This window comes from Rana temporaria, chromosome 4 (assembly GCF_905171775.1).
Source record: "Rana temporaria chromosome 4, aRanTem1.1, whole genome shotgun sequence".
Lineage (NCBI taxonomy): Eukaryota > Metazoa > Chordata > Amphibia > Anura > Ranidae > Rana > Rana temporaria.
In genome coordinates this window covers 324,587,542-324,607,640 of record NC_053492.1, presented here as the reverse complement: position 1 = coordinate 324,607,640, position 20,099 = coordinate 324,587,542, and the positions used below count along the sequence as shown (strand labels likewise).

Sequence of the window (20,099 nt, the reverse complement as noted above, 5' to 3'; positions counted from 1 at the left end):
ACCAACCAGGGTGTCTGCAGCTGTCCAGGCATGCTGGGACTTGTAGTTTTGTAAAAGCAGGAGACACATTGTTTGTGAAATACTAATATCTGATCATATATACTAACTTTTAAACTAGACTAAAATGCAGTTGAAGATAATGAAATAACAGTGGTCAAAATACTTACACAAATCAGCATCTTTTCCTCAGATGCAGTGAAATTACTTCCAACCATCTTGCTCTGCGATTGCGTTGCGATCATAAAGTTGGAAACTGGCAAGGGTCCAGGAAATGGTCGCGTGTTGTTCGCGCGATTGCGCATGCGCGATCGAAAAATCGCGATCGCAATATTTTTTGGCTAAAATATCATAAATATTCGATTTCAGAGTGCTCCTACAGCAGTTTTCGAAATATCTGCAATCAATTTCGCATTCGCATTTTGTGAAATTGCGTTAAAATATCTCGAATATTCGATTTCAGAGTGAGCCAATCAGAGCGCTCCTACAGCATTTCTCGAAATTGCGCAATAAATATCGCATTCGCATGTTGCGATATTTCGATAAAATATCACGAATATTCTGAGCCAATCAGAGCGCTCCTCCAGCATTTGTCGAAATTGCGCAATAAATATCGCATTCGCATTTTGCGAAATTTCGATAAAATATCACGAATATTCTGAGCCAATCAGAGTGCTCCTAGCGCTGTTTTCGAAATTTCGCCATCAATATCGCATTCGCATTTTGCGAAATTTCGACAAAATATCAAGAATATTGTGAGCCAATTAGAGTGCTCCTACCGCAGTTATTAAAAATTCGCAATTATTTTCGCATTCGCAATAGCGAAAAATCGCAATCATTTAATTTCGATAAAATATCACGAATATTCGAATTTAGCGAATATATCTTGAATATTCGAATATATATTCGAGATATATCGCGAAATCGAATATGGCATATTCTGCTCAACACTAGAGATGATTCTTCAGAGATTGTTTTAAAGTAATGAAATCAGCATTGAAGATACAGGGGAAAGCTGTTTTGTTCAGAAGCCTCTACATCTTCTCTTTCTGTTTCTCATCTTTGGAATGTGTGCTCCAGCCCATCCCCCCTTCCTGTCTGCAGCCCACCAAAGAAATTCTATGTAAACTGTTCTGCTTTACTGAGAGAACGTTTGTCACGTGGATTTTCAAGAGGAAGTTGGCCATTTCCTGTCTTCCCCTCCTCCTTACTCAAAAACATTGAAGGAAATCCTTGCTTTGGGATTACTGAAGGAACTTTGAAAGAAACTGCTCTGATTGGACTGTTTCAACTCTTCGATGTGTTTGGATATGAATTGACCAATGACAGACTCACAAGGGTGATTGGGAGGGATCGATGGGTGTGTACGTATGTTGTGTGATATTCTCTCTGTGTTTTAAATAAAGAACCAGCAGGGTTTTGCTCTTCCTGTTGGCCCTTGAACGTTGGAGAGGTGAGATGTTTTCTGTTCATAGATTACATTTACTCACTTATAGCCATTTGAAATCAGCCGGCAGAAATGTGTACCCCTGAGTTTATCAAGATATCAATTAAGTAATGATTCTTTATCATCACGACCGGGGGAGAGGTGACGGAGGGCCTGGAGGCCTTGCGGTATGCGAAATCTAACAAACGAACGGTTCCCCACATATGTACTCATGCAGAAGATCTGGAATAAGGTTAGGATGATGCAGGGGGTGACAGGGTTTACTAAATACAGTCCCATATGGGATAACTTATACTATCGGGAAATAGCTAAACTACCGTATGGACTGAAATGGAAACAGTATGGGATATCCCTCTTATCACACATAGTTAGAGCGGGCCGGTTGAGGTCCTTCACTGAGCACAGGGCAGACTTCCAACTTCCAATGTCCATGCACTTTTATTACCTACAACTCAAACACGCTTTTGATGCTCAGGGGGAGGCTGATATCTGGTCCATGGACTCGGCAGCAGTCTTTAACTTCCTGTCCGAGGTCTCCACTTACAAGGGGTTCATATCCAGTTGCTATGCTATGTTGTTAAACCTCTTCCTATCGGGTACCCCTCTTAAGGCGGTGGCGCGATGGGAACGGGATGTGGGGGCATTCGAGGATGAGCAGTGGGAGGAGGCCTTGCAGGCGGTCCCCATGTGCTCCCTGAATGTGGCACACAGACTGTCGCAGCTCTACATCCTCTTGAGGGTCCATTATACGCCAGCCAGGAGGGCACGAATGGGATTAGGAGTAGATCCCTGCTGCACCAGGTGTGCAGGGACCATGGTGACCTCATCCACCTTTTGTGGCGCTGCCCGAAGCTCCATCTGTACTGGACGGGGGTGGTTGACACCATTAATGGGGCCTTCCAGACACAAGTTCCCTTGGAACCTAAGGTTTGTCTGCTGGGGATTACTGAAGGCCTCCTGGTAGAGGATATACCTAAACAGGCTATAGGCAGGGCCCTGTTTCAGGCTCGCTTGGTGATACTGAGACACTGGAAGGACACTGAACTACCTACAGTGCAGGAATGGATTAAGCAGATGGGGGTTACTTTGAGGTTGGAGAAGGTGGTGTACCAGAGGAGAGGGACCAGCGGCAAATATGAAAAGCTGTGGGCCCAGTGGCTGGATGTTCCGGGGCTAGCCCCGATAGATCTTGTGTACGACAGGTTATTCTAGATCTCCGACCGACTGGTGCATGAAAAATTGTACATGCCCCCGAAGGGGGGAGAGGTGGGGGATGGTTGCAGGGGAATGACAATAATGTATGGCTTTCGATGTAGTGTCATGTCATGCTATATGTGTACTCTCCCATGCGATTTTAATTGTGATTATGCTCTGGAGTTTTGTACACTGTCTTTTTTTACTCAATAAAAATCTTTGTTTTAAAAAAAAAAAAACTATTGGCTGAAGATGAAAGTCGATGTATTTTCCGACACAGGATGTAACGGAATATATCCCGCTGATGATGGGACGTCCTGGAGGGTGCAAAACATCTTTGGGTATACGGGGGGGCTAAAGGAACAAGGAATTATTTTTCTTTTTTATCAAGAATGCCCAACTGTACTCCCTAATCTACCAAAGTTATCAAAGCTTTTTTGCACTCTGCTGTGGGATTCTTAGGTAATAGTTTGTAAGTAGCCACATCATTAAGGATCCGTGACATCTCTTCTATAGATGTGCATTTATCAAGGATAACAATGCCACCACCCATGTCTGCTGGGTGGATTATGAGGTCTTTCCGCTCACAGAGTTGTTTGAGCCCTAATTTTATGTTGGGGTTGTCATGGAATCTCTTTTTGGGTAATAATTCTAAATCTCTGAGGACTAGCTCCCGAAAGACATTGATTGAAGGGGCCATGAAGCCCGGGGGGGTTAAACAAAGATAGATTATACATGTTAGTGGAATATATGTATAAATAGTCTGATGTAATTACACTGGAGATACCCAACTCACTCTAATTTGCTTGACTCTACAACTGGGCAGCAGAGAGGAGAAGGAGTGCAAGAAACGGCTATAAAATACTGGACTTTTGTGGATGGCGCGGTTCTCAGTTTTTACACTATTTAAAGAAGTTGTGGTACAAAATTTTACATGCGTAGATCCAGGTGAACTTATTATGTTGACATTTGCATAATGTCTATAATAATGTCTATTCAGAAAGTAGGCACAGAGGGGTAGATTTACTAAAGACAAACCCACTGTGCACTACAAGTGCACTATGAAGTGCAGTCGCTGTAGATCCTCAGGGGACATGCAAGGGAAATCAGCAGAGCTTCCCCTCATTTCAGATCTTCCCCTCAGATCTAGAGCAAGTGCACTTGTAGTGCACAGTATATTTGCCTTTAGTAATCAACTTCGTAATCCATTCATGAGACATGGTTGTATATCTATACATTTGATAAGCCTCTATACTAATCCTTCAGTACCAGCAACCAGCTAATTATTATTATTATTTTATTTTTTGCCCACTCTTTTTGGGCAGGGAAATTCCCTTCACACAGTTTTTCCAGGAAAAGGTTTACCAAATGGATGATTTCTACAAGTAAAAGTTTTTGTTGCAGTGAAAATGGTCAGCAGGACAGAGAGATACTCTATTCAGTTTGGCTGTATACCTCCTATATTGTATTTTATTTTAACACAAAAATATAAAACAAAGACTTACCTGTGTACACACCCAAAAGAGTATACAATAAGTATATTGCTGGCTGTTGTGAACGTGTTCCATTCTGTTTGCTGTCATCCAAATATGGACAGTCGTTTGCTCCACAGGATGTATAATTTGATAAGCTTACATCAAATCCTACATGGAAAAAAAATAAAAATAATGAAACAAAAAAGTCAAACAGAAAGAGAATTATGGGTTTCCATTTTGCTTAATCCTAATCCTTATGAGCTGCTAGTATCTAAAATCTTTCCCTGCCCTCCAAAAAAAAGTGCACCTTTCTGTTAAAATAGAGTTAATTACCTGTGGTAGGGGCTACAGATTTTCCTGGAGTGTCATGCTGACAATGGGGTCTTGATGCGCCCCCTTCCATTTCCTCTCCATGATTGATGTCAGCTTTGGGCACTCTGCTAGTTCCCAAGAGTGCACACAACACACAGTGCTGCTTCCCCCTCCCCTCCTTCCCTCCATGTTGCAGGCAGAACGATTTAAGCACACATTCAGTAAAGCAGCGGGTATTAGTGACTGTAGAAGGCACTGAAAACGGAAAATTGAATACTTACCTTTCCGTAATTTTCCTTTCCTGGTGCCTGTCATATGGTTGGTAACCCCGCCCTCAACCAACCCACAGGACCAATTATAACTCTTTAAAAGAGTGTCAGCCTCTCCCATACACCATTCTCGTAACTAGACTCAAACATTTAAGGATTATGGCAAGGGAGGGCGTATGCTGCCATGGACATGCACTAGGAAAGGAAAATTACAGAAAGGTAAGTATTCAATTTTCCGTTTTCCTGGTGCCTTCCATGTCAGCATACATATAGTTAATAACTCGCTTACAGGGAGGGTAGCTGCCAAAATATATTTTTAACATTCGACTATAGATCAGACAGCTCAAGAAGCCCCTCTGCTTCTCTAGTTATATTTTTTATATTATCATTATTTTTATTTTTTTTAAGTCGTGGGAAGCAAGTGCAAACAGGATCAGACCATAGTAGGTCATGAATGAGACAAAAGACGACTATTTTGTCACCTGACAGAGTTTCTGGTAAAAAAAAAGGCGCTACAGTTGCCCAGGAAAAAGCCACTGGGCCAGGTTCAGATACAAGATACGACGGCGTATCTCCTGATACACCATCGTATCCATGGCCGGCCTTAGGTGTTCAAGCGCCCTGTGCAAGATAATCCTGTGGCGCCCCCCCCAAATGGCCCCTGTAAAATAAAGTATTGGGTGGTATTGGGATGGCTGGGGCGATATAGGGCAGGTTGGGGTAATATAAGGCAGGTTGGGGTGATATAGGGCAGGCTGGGGTGGCATAGGGCAGGATGGGGTGGTATAGAGCAGGGTGTGGTGGCATAGGGCAGGTTGCGTTAGCATAGGGCAGGTTGGGGTGGTATAGGGCAGGCTGGGGTGGTATAGGGCAGCTTGCGGTGACATAAGGCAGGTTGAGGTGGCATAGGGCAGGTTGCGGTGGTATAGGGCAGGCTGGGGTGGTAAAGGGCAGGTTGCGGTGGTATAGGGAAGGCTGCAAGTTGCGGTGGCATAGGGCAGGTTGGGGTGGTATAGAGCAGGTTGCGGTGGCATAGGGCAGGCTGGGGTGGTATAGGGCAGGTTGCGGTGGCATAGGGCAGATTGTGGTGGCATAGGGCAGGCTGGGGTGGTATAGGGCAGGTTGCGGTGGCATAGAGCAGGTTGCGGTGGTATAGGGCAGGCTGGGGTGGTAGAGGGCAGGCTGAGGTGGTAGAGGGCAGGCTGAGGTGGTAGAGGGCAGTTTGTGGTGCTATAAGGCAGGCTGGGGTGCTAAAGGGCAGGTTGGGGTGCTATAGGGCAGGCTGGGGTGCTATAGGGCAGGCTGGAGTGGCATAGGGCAAGTTGCAGTGGCAAAGGGCAGGCTGAAGTGGCATAGGGCAGGCTGGGGTGGTATGGTGCCAGGTCAGGACTCTACAGTATGTAGGGACATGTGCAGCAGTGCAGTAGCTAACTTACAGCATGCCTGGAGATGCTGCTGTGTCCTCGTTTCTTTCTCCTTCAGCTGTGGGATCAGCCAGATTGAAGGAGTCTGTGGGAGGAGTAGAGGAAGCAGACACACCCCCAGCTACGCCCACCAACTCAGGCTGCCTCCGGAGAAATTGGAGATCCCTGAGGGACAGCATTAGATGGGGGAGTGTTACAGGCAGGCAGCCCCCCCCCCCGCACGGCTTGGGGTTCCCGCGTCGAATTTTGCAAATTTTACGTTGTTTGCGTAAGTCATTCGCGAATAGGGCTGGACATCATTTACGTTCACGTCGATTCCAATACGTCCTTGCGGCGTACTTTGGCGCAATGCACACTGGGATATTTTACGGACGGCGCATGCGCTGTTAAAAAAAAATGCAGGGTCAAGTCAAATTTAAATACAACACGCCCCCAACATCCCCATTTGAATTACGCGGCCTTACGCCGCAACACATACGTTACGCCGCTGTAAATAAGGGCGCAAGTTCTTTCTGAATACAGAACTCGCGCCCAAAGTTACAGCGGTGTAACGTATCAGAGATACGTTACGCCGGAAGAAAGATACGCTCAGGTATCTGAATCCGGCCCACTGTGTAGAGTGAATACTTATTGATTTCTGGAACCGGAGGACCACTAGCTTGATGTGTCCACCGAATGAGATAACTGATCCAACTTGCCAAAGTTGTCCTTCTTTTTTATATATATTTCTAGATAGTTTAGGGATCCAAGAGGAAGCCTGATGATCTCACGATAAATCTTGTGTCAGAATACTGCAATGTCTGAGAGTTCTTGACATATCCAGCTTGTGTAATTTTAGGGATGCTGAATCTTTCCCTAAAAGCTGGAAGCACCCATTCCTGGTCAAGGTGGTTTGTAAAGGGAATTCTAGACACAAACTGCTGAAATTTATCGGAGGAGCACACTGCTTGGAAGAACGTAATACCGGAGTCCATCTCCCTTAGGGTCTGGGTACCTGAGACTCTTCGGTCAGCGATGACGGTGACTAAAAAAAAATGAATTTGCTTTGAAAGCAATGTCTTCTAGAGAGCAATCTTGTGCTTATGCGAGCGGTGGAGCTGTAGCCGAACCGAATACCCAAGGCAAAAATATATATATTTTTAGGACATAGCTTAAGATCTCCCGGTGAATCACTAAGAACTGTTTTTTTTTTTTAAACGCTCTACCAGTGGATTTCAAACCCATCTGATAGGCTAAAAAGGCTGAGGCCTGAACCTCCAGGGAGCTAAGTCCCCGAGTTAAATCTAACCGGGATGCCCAGAACTGAGACAGCTAGTTTCAGCAAATTTAAAAACCTTCTACCAAATCCTGCCGTAGGTAATAATGGTGGAAGTTTTATCGGCTTGAAGCAACCTTTGCAAGACTCCATGGGAGCAACCTAATTTTACTAGCTTTTCTTTGCCTAACTTCCAGACGCCCAACTCCAGGATCTCTGGAAGTGGATGGAAGAGGTCTTCCCAGGACCTACGTTTATGCGTGCTGAAAGGATTGCCAAGGGACAATTTGAACAGTATAGAGAACTGGGGCCTACTTGACCAATAAGGACCTACTGTTCAGATACTTGTCTTTCTGTTGGGTGATGGTGCCCAGCTGGACAAGGGGCACCCAACCCCGCCGATCCCTAGACTGAAGTACCTTGATATTTGGATTACAATTCTGAGGACTACCTCACTGGGGGTAGACCCATTGGAAGGTCTACTTGTAAGGACCAATTGCTGGTACTGGCAAATTTCCTCGAAGAGTGATCTGCCAGGTAATTCTGGAGAATTGGACTATAAGAGGCTCTGAGGCTGGAACAACCCCTTCTGCCTCTGTGTATTATCGGAGTTAACTCCTTTTCTTGGCTCTGTATACAGGTTAAGGCTGGCTTGTTGACCAATTGTAGCGGGATGAATTCGCCTCTCGGAGAAAAAGCCTAGACGAGACATTGCTATGTAAGCTGCACCTGACTGCAGAATGTAAGAAAATTTTAGCTCTGCGTATTGAACTGCCACTTGTCCTGGAACAACCAACTTCCTCAAGTGGATACCTCAATCTTGTCCTCTGATGCAAGAGTGAAAAAAAAAAAGGTGCAACCAAGCTTGTAGTGACTCCACAGGTTGTGAGGGTTCGCCTTTCATCATAATCAGAGACTTCCGAGATAATAATTTCCTTTCTTTCTTATAGAGAGAAAGTCTCCTGCTGAAAAATGCAGAGAAGCTACCGTGCCCACTGCACTATTGAAATGTAGGAGGGGAGACCCCCTTAAGGGTACAGAACAAGGTTCTGAGAAAAAAACTTTTCCGCGCTGGCAAAATTGCCCCCCCTTTTTTTTATGGGGGTAGTTTACTGACCAACCGTAAAGTGTACACCACCTTCTATAGGTGAGTTTGGCATGCTTCATTGTGATGAGGCGGGAATAGTGTACCGCCTTGTTAGCGTAGGATACGTAACCTCTTCTCCTGAAGAGAGTCACTATTGTCACTAGCCCCTTTGTAAAGGTTCTAGCGCTGACGATGTGCCGAAAGGTAGGCTGTGGATGAGGGTCCCAAATTTTTTTGGGGACGAGGAGGAAAATGATGTGTAGGTAGGCGTTATTGAGATCTACAAAGACCACCTAATCCTCTGGTTGAACTGGTAGGATTACCGTGTTTAGGAATTACATCTTGCAATGTTGCAACCTGAGGAATGTGCATTGACTTAGATCCGGAATTAAACGTACTCAACTCCGATTCAGCTATCTGATTACTTTAAAAGGGCACTCTAAGGGATTGGGCAACAAGACCCACCAAAACCCTTTGATTCTGGAGCTGTTGATACTTTCTTTGATGTCCCAATTCTTGTATAAATCAGACAAGAAATTCCTGTCTTTCCTCTGGATTTTGGTGAGTAGAAATAAGGTATAGGATGAGCTGTGCTTGAATCCCCTGGTGTGGCTGCGGACAATTATAGAAGTGATCCATTGCACTTCCTAGGATTCTCACCCAGACTTGAGTGAAAGCACCTGGACCGTTTTGGGTGGGCGAAATGGTAAAAGGACTTCTAACTTTCTGGAGAAGTAGATGTAGCCTTCTGTTTCCCTGCGTTTAGGAGGGAAAATTTGAAGTCCCCTGGCTTTTTGAACATTCCCTGGTGGTTACTGCATGCAGTAGTGCCTGTGCGGAATAACTTACTGTATCAGGCATAAAGACTGAATTCAATTTCAGTTCCTTCAGGGTGTTGACAACTTCGTCTGACTTGACGCCCTGTTTCCGGGCTGAAATCATTAGACCACGTCTTTGCCGTATCGGAAACAAAGTCACGGTAGCTGCCGGAATACATGCCTCATTTTCCGCTTGACCACACTTTTTGAGGTCAACCTCAATCTTGATCCAGGAACTTCTGAATGAAGCTGCCTTTCTGCGGGCAGTGTCATATCCCCTGCTACCTTATTGGTAGAAATGGCCACCGATGGAGAGGAAACAAAACAGCTGCCACTATGCCAACTAGAGGATATAACTCACGGGATTGGTTATAGGTGAGCGGTTCCCCGTTTTGTTATTTTTTAATGCCTAAACGCCAAAATTCAAATAAGGAAGAGTATCGTTCTTCCATTGCACCATTGACTTCTCACGAATCGATCTGCAGCCTGTTGGCTGAGGGGGCTTTCATGGAACCACACCTGACGAAGGAGAAATGGATCTTGAAATGAAGTTAAGCCATGACTTGAGCCCCTTATTAAAAAAATTTAATAGTATCTAATGATTAGTGTTGCTCACGAATATTCGCATTGCGAATATTCGACTCGAATATAGCATATTCGAGAAATCGTGCTATATTTCGAAATTCGCGGTGAATATTCGCAATTCCGAATATTCGATTTTTTACAATTTTTTTTTTGAACCAGATCACATCCTAGATATCTCCATCGACGTCTAAAAGCATTGCTGGTATCATTAGAGACCCTGGGCCGAGTAGCTGAAGCGTTCATTGAATTTTCCAGAAAGATCGCAATGCGATTATTCGGCAAACGCAATATCGCGCGATTACTTTCCTCGCCCCGATCTTCCGCATCAGAGCGATTTTTACAGTTTCATTTGTAAAACAGATCACATCCTAGTGATCTCCATAGACGTCTGAAAGCATTGCTGGTATGATTAGAGCCATTGGGCCGAGTAGCTGAAGCGATCATTTTATATTGCCGAATATTCGCAATGCGAATATTCGGCAATAGGAATATTGCGCGATTATTTGCTCCGCCCTTTTGCATCAGAGCCAATCAGAGTTCTCCTTCCACACTCGTCACAGGTTAGCAACCAATAGGAACCTGCCTGCATGGACATTATATAAGCTCACTCCCAGCACCATTTCATTGCAGATTCAGAAGCTGGCTATAGAGTGTGGAGGCTGTTTCTGTGTTCCTGGTTTCCTGTGTCTTTGTTCTTGATTGATTTAGATCATCACCAGCATTGCTATTTAGTGATTCCAGTGGATCTTTTCCAGTATATCAACTGCTTTTTTCAAAGCAATAGACCCAAGAGCTTTTTTCAAAGCTACGTTTTGTGCTGTTTTGTGCTGTTTTTTTCATTTGTGTTACTGTTTGATCCTGCAATCCTCGCTGTTCAGTGATATTTGCAAGAGATTTCAGAACACATTTTGCTGAGCTTTATAAAAGAGCTTTTCTAAAAGCTAAGTTTTGTTCATCTTGTGTTACTGTTAGATCTTGCAGGTTCGCTGTTCAGTGATATTTGATAGGCATCTCAGTTCACATTTTGTTTAGTTTTCCCTAAAGAGCTTTTATAAAAGCTAAGTTTTGTGTTCAGTTTAGTTACATTTTGTGTAGTAAGTGTACACACTGTTAGTGTACATTTATTTCATCTAGCTTAGCTTAGTGTGTGTTTAGTGTCTGTGTTTTGTGTTTAAAAAAAAAAAAAAAAAGTTAGTGTTTGTTTAGTGCTTTTTTTTTTTTCTTTAATTTTGTAGTCCTTGTCTGGTGTACTACTTTTCTTATAGTTTAGTAGCTGTCTGTGTACGTCTTTGTCTGCGTGCCTGTCTTGTAAAAAATACACAAAAACACATTTTGTTCACATTTTCCCCCCCCAATAAAGTTTACCCCCCCCACACACATATCAGCAATAATGAGCGGCATCCGTGGCCGTGGCAGCAGGGGTAGGGGAGTTACTCCCAGTGCTGGATCGCTGCCAGCACGGGGTACCTCTCGTGCCCCTACTAGTGGTAGAGGATCGGGTGCAAGGGGAGTACGCCTGATCCGGGAGTTCTTCCCATCGGGCAGCCGCCCGATATTGCCATCTCAGGCTCAAGTAGTGGTGGACTACATGGGGCACAGCAGTGCCACTGAGTCGTCGGTCCCGACTCACAGTAGTACCACCATTACACCGGTGCCTGTACTACCCCCCCCCCCAGCCCCCAAGAGTCCAGCATCTTACTGTTCGACAGCGACAGTGAGAGGGATCTCTTGGGGGAGGCCATGCATCAGGCAGACCTCCAGCTCTGTCCTGATGGTCAGGACCTTTTTGAAGGGATGGATGAGGAGGATGGGATACCTGCTGGCAGTATCCCAGAGACATCCCTTCAAACTGGTGCTGCTGTTTTGGTGCAGGAAACAGCAGCACCTAGTCAGACCCAGGCGTGGGTGAGGGGACAGCGGAGCCAGGCTAGAGGCTCCATGTCAGGTGGTTCCCTCAGACCAACACATCTCAGCCCTTGGTCTGACATCTCTGGGGGCGAAGAGGGTGACCCATCATGGTTGCCATCTGACGCGTCGGCTCACTACGTCAGTGACGACGGGGAAGGTAGGCACCCTGGTGAAACGGTGCGACAGGTCACCACCAGGGAGACCATCGTCAGGGTCTCCACTGGTGATGGCAGCAGGAGGTGTCAGGAGGAGGAGCAGCAGCAGCAGCAGCAGCAGCAGCAGGCAGCTCCACCTGTGCGCACCGAGTCCCAGCAGGTGCAAGTAAGCGTCACCCCATCTGACAGGAGGGCGGTGCTGAAGTCACCTGTCTGGAATTACTTTACCCTGGTGGCAGACAACCCTACCGTGGCCATCTGCCGGATTTGTAAAGTGAGGGTGAAGAGAGGGAAGTGTTTGGCTCGGGTGGGTACCACAGCCCTGAACCAGCACCTGAGGATAAACCACTGGGCGTTGTATGACGAGATGAAGCGTGGTGGTGGTAGCAGCGCCACCACCACAAGTGAGCAGGGTACAGCAGCCCCTGCCACATCTTCATCTCTTTCCAGCAGGTCATGCCCCCCCGCTCCCTCTAGTAGAGGTACTGGTACCGGCAGCCAGACCTCTACTTCCACAGCACCCTCCACGTCTGTGTCCCGCACTGCCGTCCGGCGCCAGGCGTCGATTTCAGACGCCTTTGACCGCACCACTCCCTTCCCCCCTGGAGACCGACGTGTGCGTTCCCTCAATGGGCTCCTGGCAAGGGTTATTGCCCAACATCTGCTGCCCTTCAACATAGTTGACAGCAACCCCTTCAGGCAGATGTTGGAGCAGGCCCAACCCCAATGGCGTGTCCCCAGCCGCCATTTCTTTGCCAGGACTGGTGTCCCTGCCCTACACCAGCACATTGTGCAGAATGTAACCCTGTCGCTGGATCACGCTGTCAGCGACAGGGTTCATCTGACAATGGATGGCTGGACCAGCAGGCATGGGCAGGGACGCTACATCAGCTTCACGGCCCATTGGGTTTCCCTCCGAGGCGTCGGTGAGGGATCGGCGGCAACCGATCTTGTGGTGCCGCCCCGGGGTGTCCAGGGGAGAACTGCTGGTCTCCCTCAAGCCACTGTCTCCGCAGCTGCTGAGCCTCCCAGCAAGCGCCCCCGTAGCTACTCAAGTGTGGGGCACGTGCGCTGTCAGGCCGTGCTCCAGCTTGTTAGTTTAGGGGACCGGAGACACACTGGAGAAGAAGTGCTGAAAGCACTTCAGGCTCAGGTCCAGAAGTGGCTGACACCCCGAAGGCTCCAGCCAGGTATGGTTGTCTGCGATAACGGCAGCAACCTACTCGCCGCCCTCCATGCTGGCAGTCTGACCCACGTGCCCTGTCTGGCACATGTCCTCAACCTGGTGGTGCAGAAGTTCCTGCGCACTTATCCAGGGTTGAGTGACATTGTGGCAAAGGCGCGTAGGATTGCCAGCCACTTCAGGCGCTCCCCAACCGCTACCGCGTCCCTGTCCAAATTGCAGCGGAAGTACAATCTGCCCCTTCACAGGCTGATTGTGGACAGTGTGACGCGGTGGAACTCCACCCTCCACATGCTGAAGAGGTTGTGGGAGCAGCAAAGGGCGGTGAGGGAGTACCTGATGGAACTAGGCACTGAGAGGGCTTCACCACAACTCCCTTTCATCGCCTGTGCGGAGTGGGGGCAGATAAACCAGGTCTGCCAAGTGTTGTCCTCCTTCGAGCAGGCGACCAAGATGGTCAGCAGTGAGCAAATTGGCCTCAATAGCGTGCTGCCAATACTGTTCATGCTGGAGAGGACACTAGATCGCCTGCTCGAGGCTGGGGAGAGTGCCTTGGTGGAGCAGGAGGAGTCAGCAATGCTCCACCGAGACCAGGGCCAGGACGAGGAGGAGGAGGAGGAGGATGATGATGAAGAGGAGGAGGAGGTGGTTGCTGGTGTCGTCCCGGAGTCAGGGCCTGGTCAGGAGGGAGAGCCGGTGTTGGGGGCACCGATAGTCCGGGGGTTGGGCATGTCTGAGTTTGACCAGCAGCGCCTCAGGGATGAAGAGTCGCACCTCATTCACCTGGCCAGCATTGAGGAGTCACAGCGGGCTGTGCTCTTCCCCATGGTTGCCCACATGCTGAGATGCCTCAGGAGGGACCCCCGGGTTAAGACCATCAAGACGAGGGATGATTTCTGGATGGCCACCCTTTTGGATCCCAGGTGCAAGGGGAAACTGGAGCAGTTCATCCCAGCCAGCCGGAGGCAGCACCGGATGGAGGAACTGCAGGCAGCCATTGTCAGACGGTTGGAGCAGGCAACTCCCCGGCCTCCAGTTGTCCCCCCTCATCTCACCCAGCAGGTGGCTGCACCCAGCTGCAGCCGAGCAGGGGACCTAATGGAAGAGATGAGGATGTTCTTCCAAACCGAGCGACCCAGTACCACCACCAGCAGCAGCAGCAGCAGTCACCACCAGCGGCTGGCCCACATGGTGGCAGACTACATGGCGTCCGTCGGTGCTTCTGACAGTATGAGCACCGACGACCCCATGGAGTACTGGGTTGCCAGATTGGACACCTGCCGCGAGCTCGCTCAGTATGCGCTGGAGTTATTGTCTTGCCCCCCCTCCAGCGTACTATCTGAGCGGACATTCAGCGCGGCAGGTGGGGTGGTCACGGACAAGAGGACCCGTCTGTCCACAGACTCCGTGGACAGACTCACATTCATAAAGATGAATGAGTCCTGGATCGGCGGTGACTTTCTGGCACCCGTCGTCGGTTCAGGGCGCTGAAGGGTCCCTTGTCATGCATTCCCTGATAAAGCCCCGGACCTGATGTATTTACAGTGCTGAATATAACTATTTTAACATCAGAGAAAATCAATGTTAATATTTGGTACAGTAGGCTTTCTTTGCAATTACAGCGGTCAAACCTTTCTTGTAGTTTTACACCAGCTTTGCACACACTGGAGGAGGGATTTTGGCCCACTCCTCCACACAGATATTCTCTACATCAGTCATGTTTCTGGGCTCTCGCTGAGAAACACGGAGTTTGAGCTCCCTCCAAAGATTCTCTATTGGGTTTAGGTCTGGAGACTGGCTAGGCCACGCCAGAACCTTGATATGCTCCTTACAGAGCCAATCCTTGGTTATCCTGGCTGTGTGCTTTGGGTCATTGTCATGTTGGAAGACCCAGCCTCGACCCATCTTCAAAGCTCTAACTCAGGGAAGGAGGTTGTTGCCCAAAATCTCGCAATACATGGCCACGGTCATCCTCTCCTTAATACAGTGCAGTCACCCTGTCCCATGTGCAGAAAAACACCACCAAAGCATGATGCTACCACCCCCATGCTTCACATTAGGGATGGCGTTCTTGGCATGGTACTCATCATTATTCTTCCTCCGAACACGGTTAGTGAAATTATGATCAAAAAGTTATATTATAGTCTCATCTGACCACATGATTTTCTCCCATGACTCCTCTGGATCAGTCAAGACAATTATGTCAGCAGTTATTTCACACCCTATATACTCTTATTAATACTGCTGTTCATCATGGCACCTCCTGCCCATGTGATATGACTCTGTATCAACTACTACTGTTAATACTACTGCTGCTTCTGCTGCTGCTGCCCAGTCAAGACACCTATGTCAGCAGTTATTTGACACTCTATATACTCCTATTCCTACTGCTGTTCATCATGGCACCTCCTGCCCATGTGATATGACTCTGTATCAACTACTACTGTTAATACTACTACTGCTGCTTCTGCTGCTGCTGCCCAGTCAAGACACCTATGTCAGCAGTTATTTGACACTCTATATACTCCTATTCCTACTGCTGTTCATCATGGCACCTCCTGCCCATGTGATATGACTCTGTATCAACTACTACTGTTAATACTACTACTGCTGCTTCTGCTGCTGCTGCTGCCCAGTCAAGACACCTATGTCAGCAGTTATTTGACACTCTATATACTCCTATTCCTACTTTTGTTCATCATGGCACCTCCTGCCCATGTGATATGACTCTGTATCAACTACTACTGTTAATACTACTACTGCTGCTTCTGCTGCTGCTGCTGCCGCCCAGTCAATACACCTATGTCAGCAGTTGTTTCACACTCTATATACTCTTATTCCTACTGCTGTTCATCATGGCACCTCCTGCCCATGTGATATGACTCTGTATCAACTACTACTGTTAATACTACTACTGCTGCTTCTGCTGCTGCTGCTGCCGCCCAGTCAAGACACCTATGTCAGCAGTTATTTGACACTCTATATACTCTTATTCCTACTACTGTTCATCATGGCACCTCCTGCCCATGTGATATGACTCTGTATCAACTACTACTGTTAATACTACTACTGCTGCTTCTGCTGCTGCTGCTGCCCAGTCAAGACACCTATGTCAGCAGTTATTTGACACTCTATATACTCTTATTCCTACTGCTGTTCATCATGGCACCTCCTGCCCATGTGATATGACTCTGTATCAACTACTACTGTTAATACTACTACTGCTGCTTCTGCTGCTGCTGCTGCCGCCCAGTCAATACACCTATGTCAGCAGTTGTTTCACACTCTATATACTCTTATTCCTACTGCTGTTCATCATGGCACCTCCTGCCCATGTGATATGACTCTGTATCAACTACTACTGTTAATACTACTACTGCTGCTTCTGCTGCTGCTGCTGCCCAGTCAAGACACCTATGTCAGCAGTTATTTGACACTCTATATACTCTTATTCCTACTGCTGTTCATCATGGCACCTCCTGCCCATGTGATATGACTCTGTATCAACTACTACTGTTAATACTACTACTGCTGCTTCTGCTGCTGCTGCTGCCCAGTCAAGACACCTATGTCAGCAGTTATTTGACACTCTATATACTCTTATTCCTACTGCTGTTCATCATGGCACCTCCTGCCCATGTGATATGACTCTGTATCAACTACTACTGTTAATACTACTACTGCTGCTTCTGCTGCTGCTGCTGCCGCCCAGTCAATACACCTATGTCAGCAGTTGTTTCACACTCTATATACTCTTATTCCTACTGCTGTTCATCATGGCACCTCCTGCCCATGTGATATGACTCTGTATCAACTACTACTGTTAATACTACTACTGCTGCTTCTGCTGCTGCTGCTGCCCAGTCAAGACACCTATGTCAGCAGTTATTTGACACTCTATATACTCTTATTCCTACTGCTGTTCATCATGGCACCTCCTGCCCATGTGATATGACTCTGTATCAACTACTACTGTTAATACTACTACTGCTGCTTCTGCTGCTGCTGCTGCCGCCCAGTCAATACACCTATGTCAGCAGTTGTTTCACACTCTATATACTCTTATTCCTACTGCTGTTCATCATGGCACCTCCTGCCCATGTGATATGACTCTGTATCAACTACTACTGTTAATACTACTACTGCTGCTTCTGCTGCTGCTGCCGCCCAGTCAATACACCTATGTCAGCAGTTATTTCACACTCTATATACTCTTATTAAGACTGCTGTACATCATGGCAACTCCTGCCCATGTGATATGACTCTGTATCAACTACTACTGTTAATACTACTACTGCTGCTTCTGCTGCTGCTGCTGCCCAGTCAAGACACCTATGTCAGCAGTTATTTGACACTCTATATACTCCTATTCCTACTGCTGTTCATGATGGCACCTCCTGCCCATGTGATATGACTCTGTATCAACTACTACTGTTAATACTACTACTGCTGCTTCTGCTGCTGCTGCTGCCCAGTCAAGACACCTATGTCAGCAGTTATTTGACACTCTATATACTCCTATTCCTACTGCTGTTCATCATGGCACCTCCTGCCCATGTGATATGACTCTGTATCAACTACTACTGTTAATACTACTACTGCTGCTTCTGCTGCTGCTGCTGCCCAGTCAAGACACCTATGTCAGCAGTTATTTGACACTCTATATACTCCTATTCCTACTGCTGTTCATCATGGCACCTCCTGCCCATGTGATATGACTCTGTATCAACTACTACTGTTAATACTACTACTGCTGCTTCTGCTGCTGCTGCTGCCCAGTCAAGACACCTATGTCAGCAGTTATTTGACACTCTATATACTCCTATTCCTACTGCTGTTCATCATGGCACCTCCTGCCCATGTGATATGACTCTGTATCAACTACTACTGTTAATACTACTACTGCTGCTTCTGCTGCCCAGTCAAGACACCTATGTCAGCAGTTATTTCACACCCTATATACTCTTATTAAGACTGCTGTTCATCATGGCACCTCTTGCCCGAGTGATTTGACACTGTATTGTCAATGTCTACTACTACTATTACAGCTCAGTCAAGACACCTGTGTCCCAATTTTTTGGTACACTATTGACTACTATGACCACTACTGATGCTGTAAAGTATTCCCCAAGTGTTTTTATGCTATGTATTACTATTACCACTACTGCTTGTAAATCATGCCTGTGTGATACTTAGTGGGAATGCTTTAATAAGCATTCCTAGTATGGATACCCGTAAATGTATTAATCTTAATTAGTGTGAATGCTTTAATAAACATTTCCAGTATTGATATCCGTAAATTTAGTAATCTTATTATTCCTTACGTTTTTTGGTTCTGCGTAACTTCGGCATACTTTCAGCTATTGAGACCATTCAACTGTAAAAATGTTCGTCTCGTTCAGCTAATGATGGGACTTCTTCAAGTTTTTTTCTACTTTTTACACTTTTATAAATTTTAAGCTTTTAGACCCTTTTTTTAAACATTGAAGTCAATGAGAACATCCTTTTCCCCTTTGAATTCACATGCCATGCCAAAAGTTTCAGCTACTTCATACTTTCACTTACAGACACTGAAAAAACTTTAAACCGGTCACAAAATATTTAGCTATCCGGCTATGACTTTTCAGATCGTTATCGTTTACAATTTTTTGGTGAAAACGCAATTTACGTTTTGCGAATTTTTCACAAAAATGCAATAGGTTATAATGTAATCCTATGGAGGGGATTTAGAGTCTGTCATGTGACCTTAACATTGGAGATCTTTGTAATTAAAAATATCTTTACAAAAAGGGGAAACACATTGGTCTCACGCCCACAAGATCTACTTTTCATACACAATTTTTATATCAAAACGTAGCTATGCTTGTCTGGTTTATGGCAATGTGACCAATTCTGCGATACGTATTTTCGTTTTAATTATTGGAGCAACAGCCAGAAATTATGTCTCATAGACTCTCATGTGAAATTATCTAAAAAATGTTGCTGCAGAACTCACAAAGACGCTCTTTTCTAAATCGCAGACATGGCCACATTTTTAAGTTTATCAACATAAATTTCATATCGATGCGTTTACAAGGGCCGTGTATTTCAAACGGTGTAGTCGTTGTATCAATTGCATGTACGTTTGAGGATTTATTAAGCTTTGTTTGGAGGCTTAAATCATGTATTAGATCTGTGAATTAAAAGCGTTTGTAATGTTATTTCTTTCCATAAATAACTTTCCTGACCTCAGTGCAATATTCCTCCTCACTGACCTGGGGGGGAGGGGAAACCTATTGAGGGGGGAGGGGCGACCAGGAAGTCAGCATACTCTATACTTTGCAGATAGAGAAAGAAGCTGTGTGTCCTAAAGATAGTGTAGTGGTTATGGTGAATGTCTTTGGCAAGGGGCTCACCAATTAAGCTATTCAGCATTCCCACTCGCATTTTCCTCAGGAAATGCATTGTCTAGTTATATTATATTTTAATACTCCTGCTGCTGCCTCCATGCTGAGTAAAGCTTCATGACCTCTCTGGCACAGCGGATCCACCAACAGCCTCCGCTACAAGCTACCAGACCGGACTACCAGACCGGATCTAAACAGCAAGTGTAACTATAACAATGAACCTTATGTTAAACCCTGTTTTGCGGCATTTATACTGCAACCATTGGGCTGACTGCAAGAGCTCATCTGCATTCTCTCTCTTTCTTGCTCTCCCTCTCTCTCTCTTTGTATATATATATATATTGTTGCTTTTGTTATGTTCATTTTTCAACAGTTTATTTTGTGTTCGTCGTGTCTGTGTCGTGTGCTTTAGTTTGTCCTAGGTTAATGTTAAATAAAATAATAGTATAAAATGTTTTTTGCTTATTATGAAGTTAAATGTGTTGATGTTGATTTGTTTGATGTGAAGTTAGATGTGTTGAAAAACCTACAACTCTATCTCAAAAAGAAATGAAACATTTCCAAAAAATACGTTTTTTTAATACAAAAATAAATTTAAATATAG

General features: G+C 46.0%; 1 protein-coding gene across 1 annotated transcript in view; it reads right to left on the bottom strand.

The window, feature by feature from the left end:
- LOC120935736 (protein unc-93 homolog A-like) overlaps positions 1 to 20,099 on the bottom strand; it is a 728,663-nt gene that overhangs the window by 335,335 nt on the left and 373,229 nt on the right. Inside the window, exon 4 of the mRNA XM_040347796.1 lies at positions 4,144 to 4,281. Coding sequence (XP_040203730.1) covers positions 4,144 to 4,281 — 138 coding nt within the window. The remainder of the gene's footprint in view (positions 1 to 4,143; positions 4,282 to 20,099) is intronic.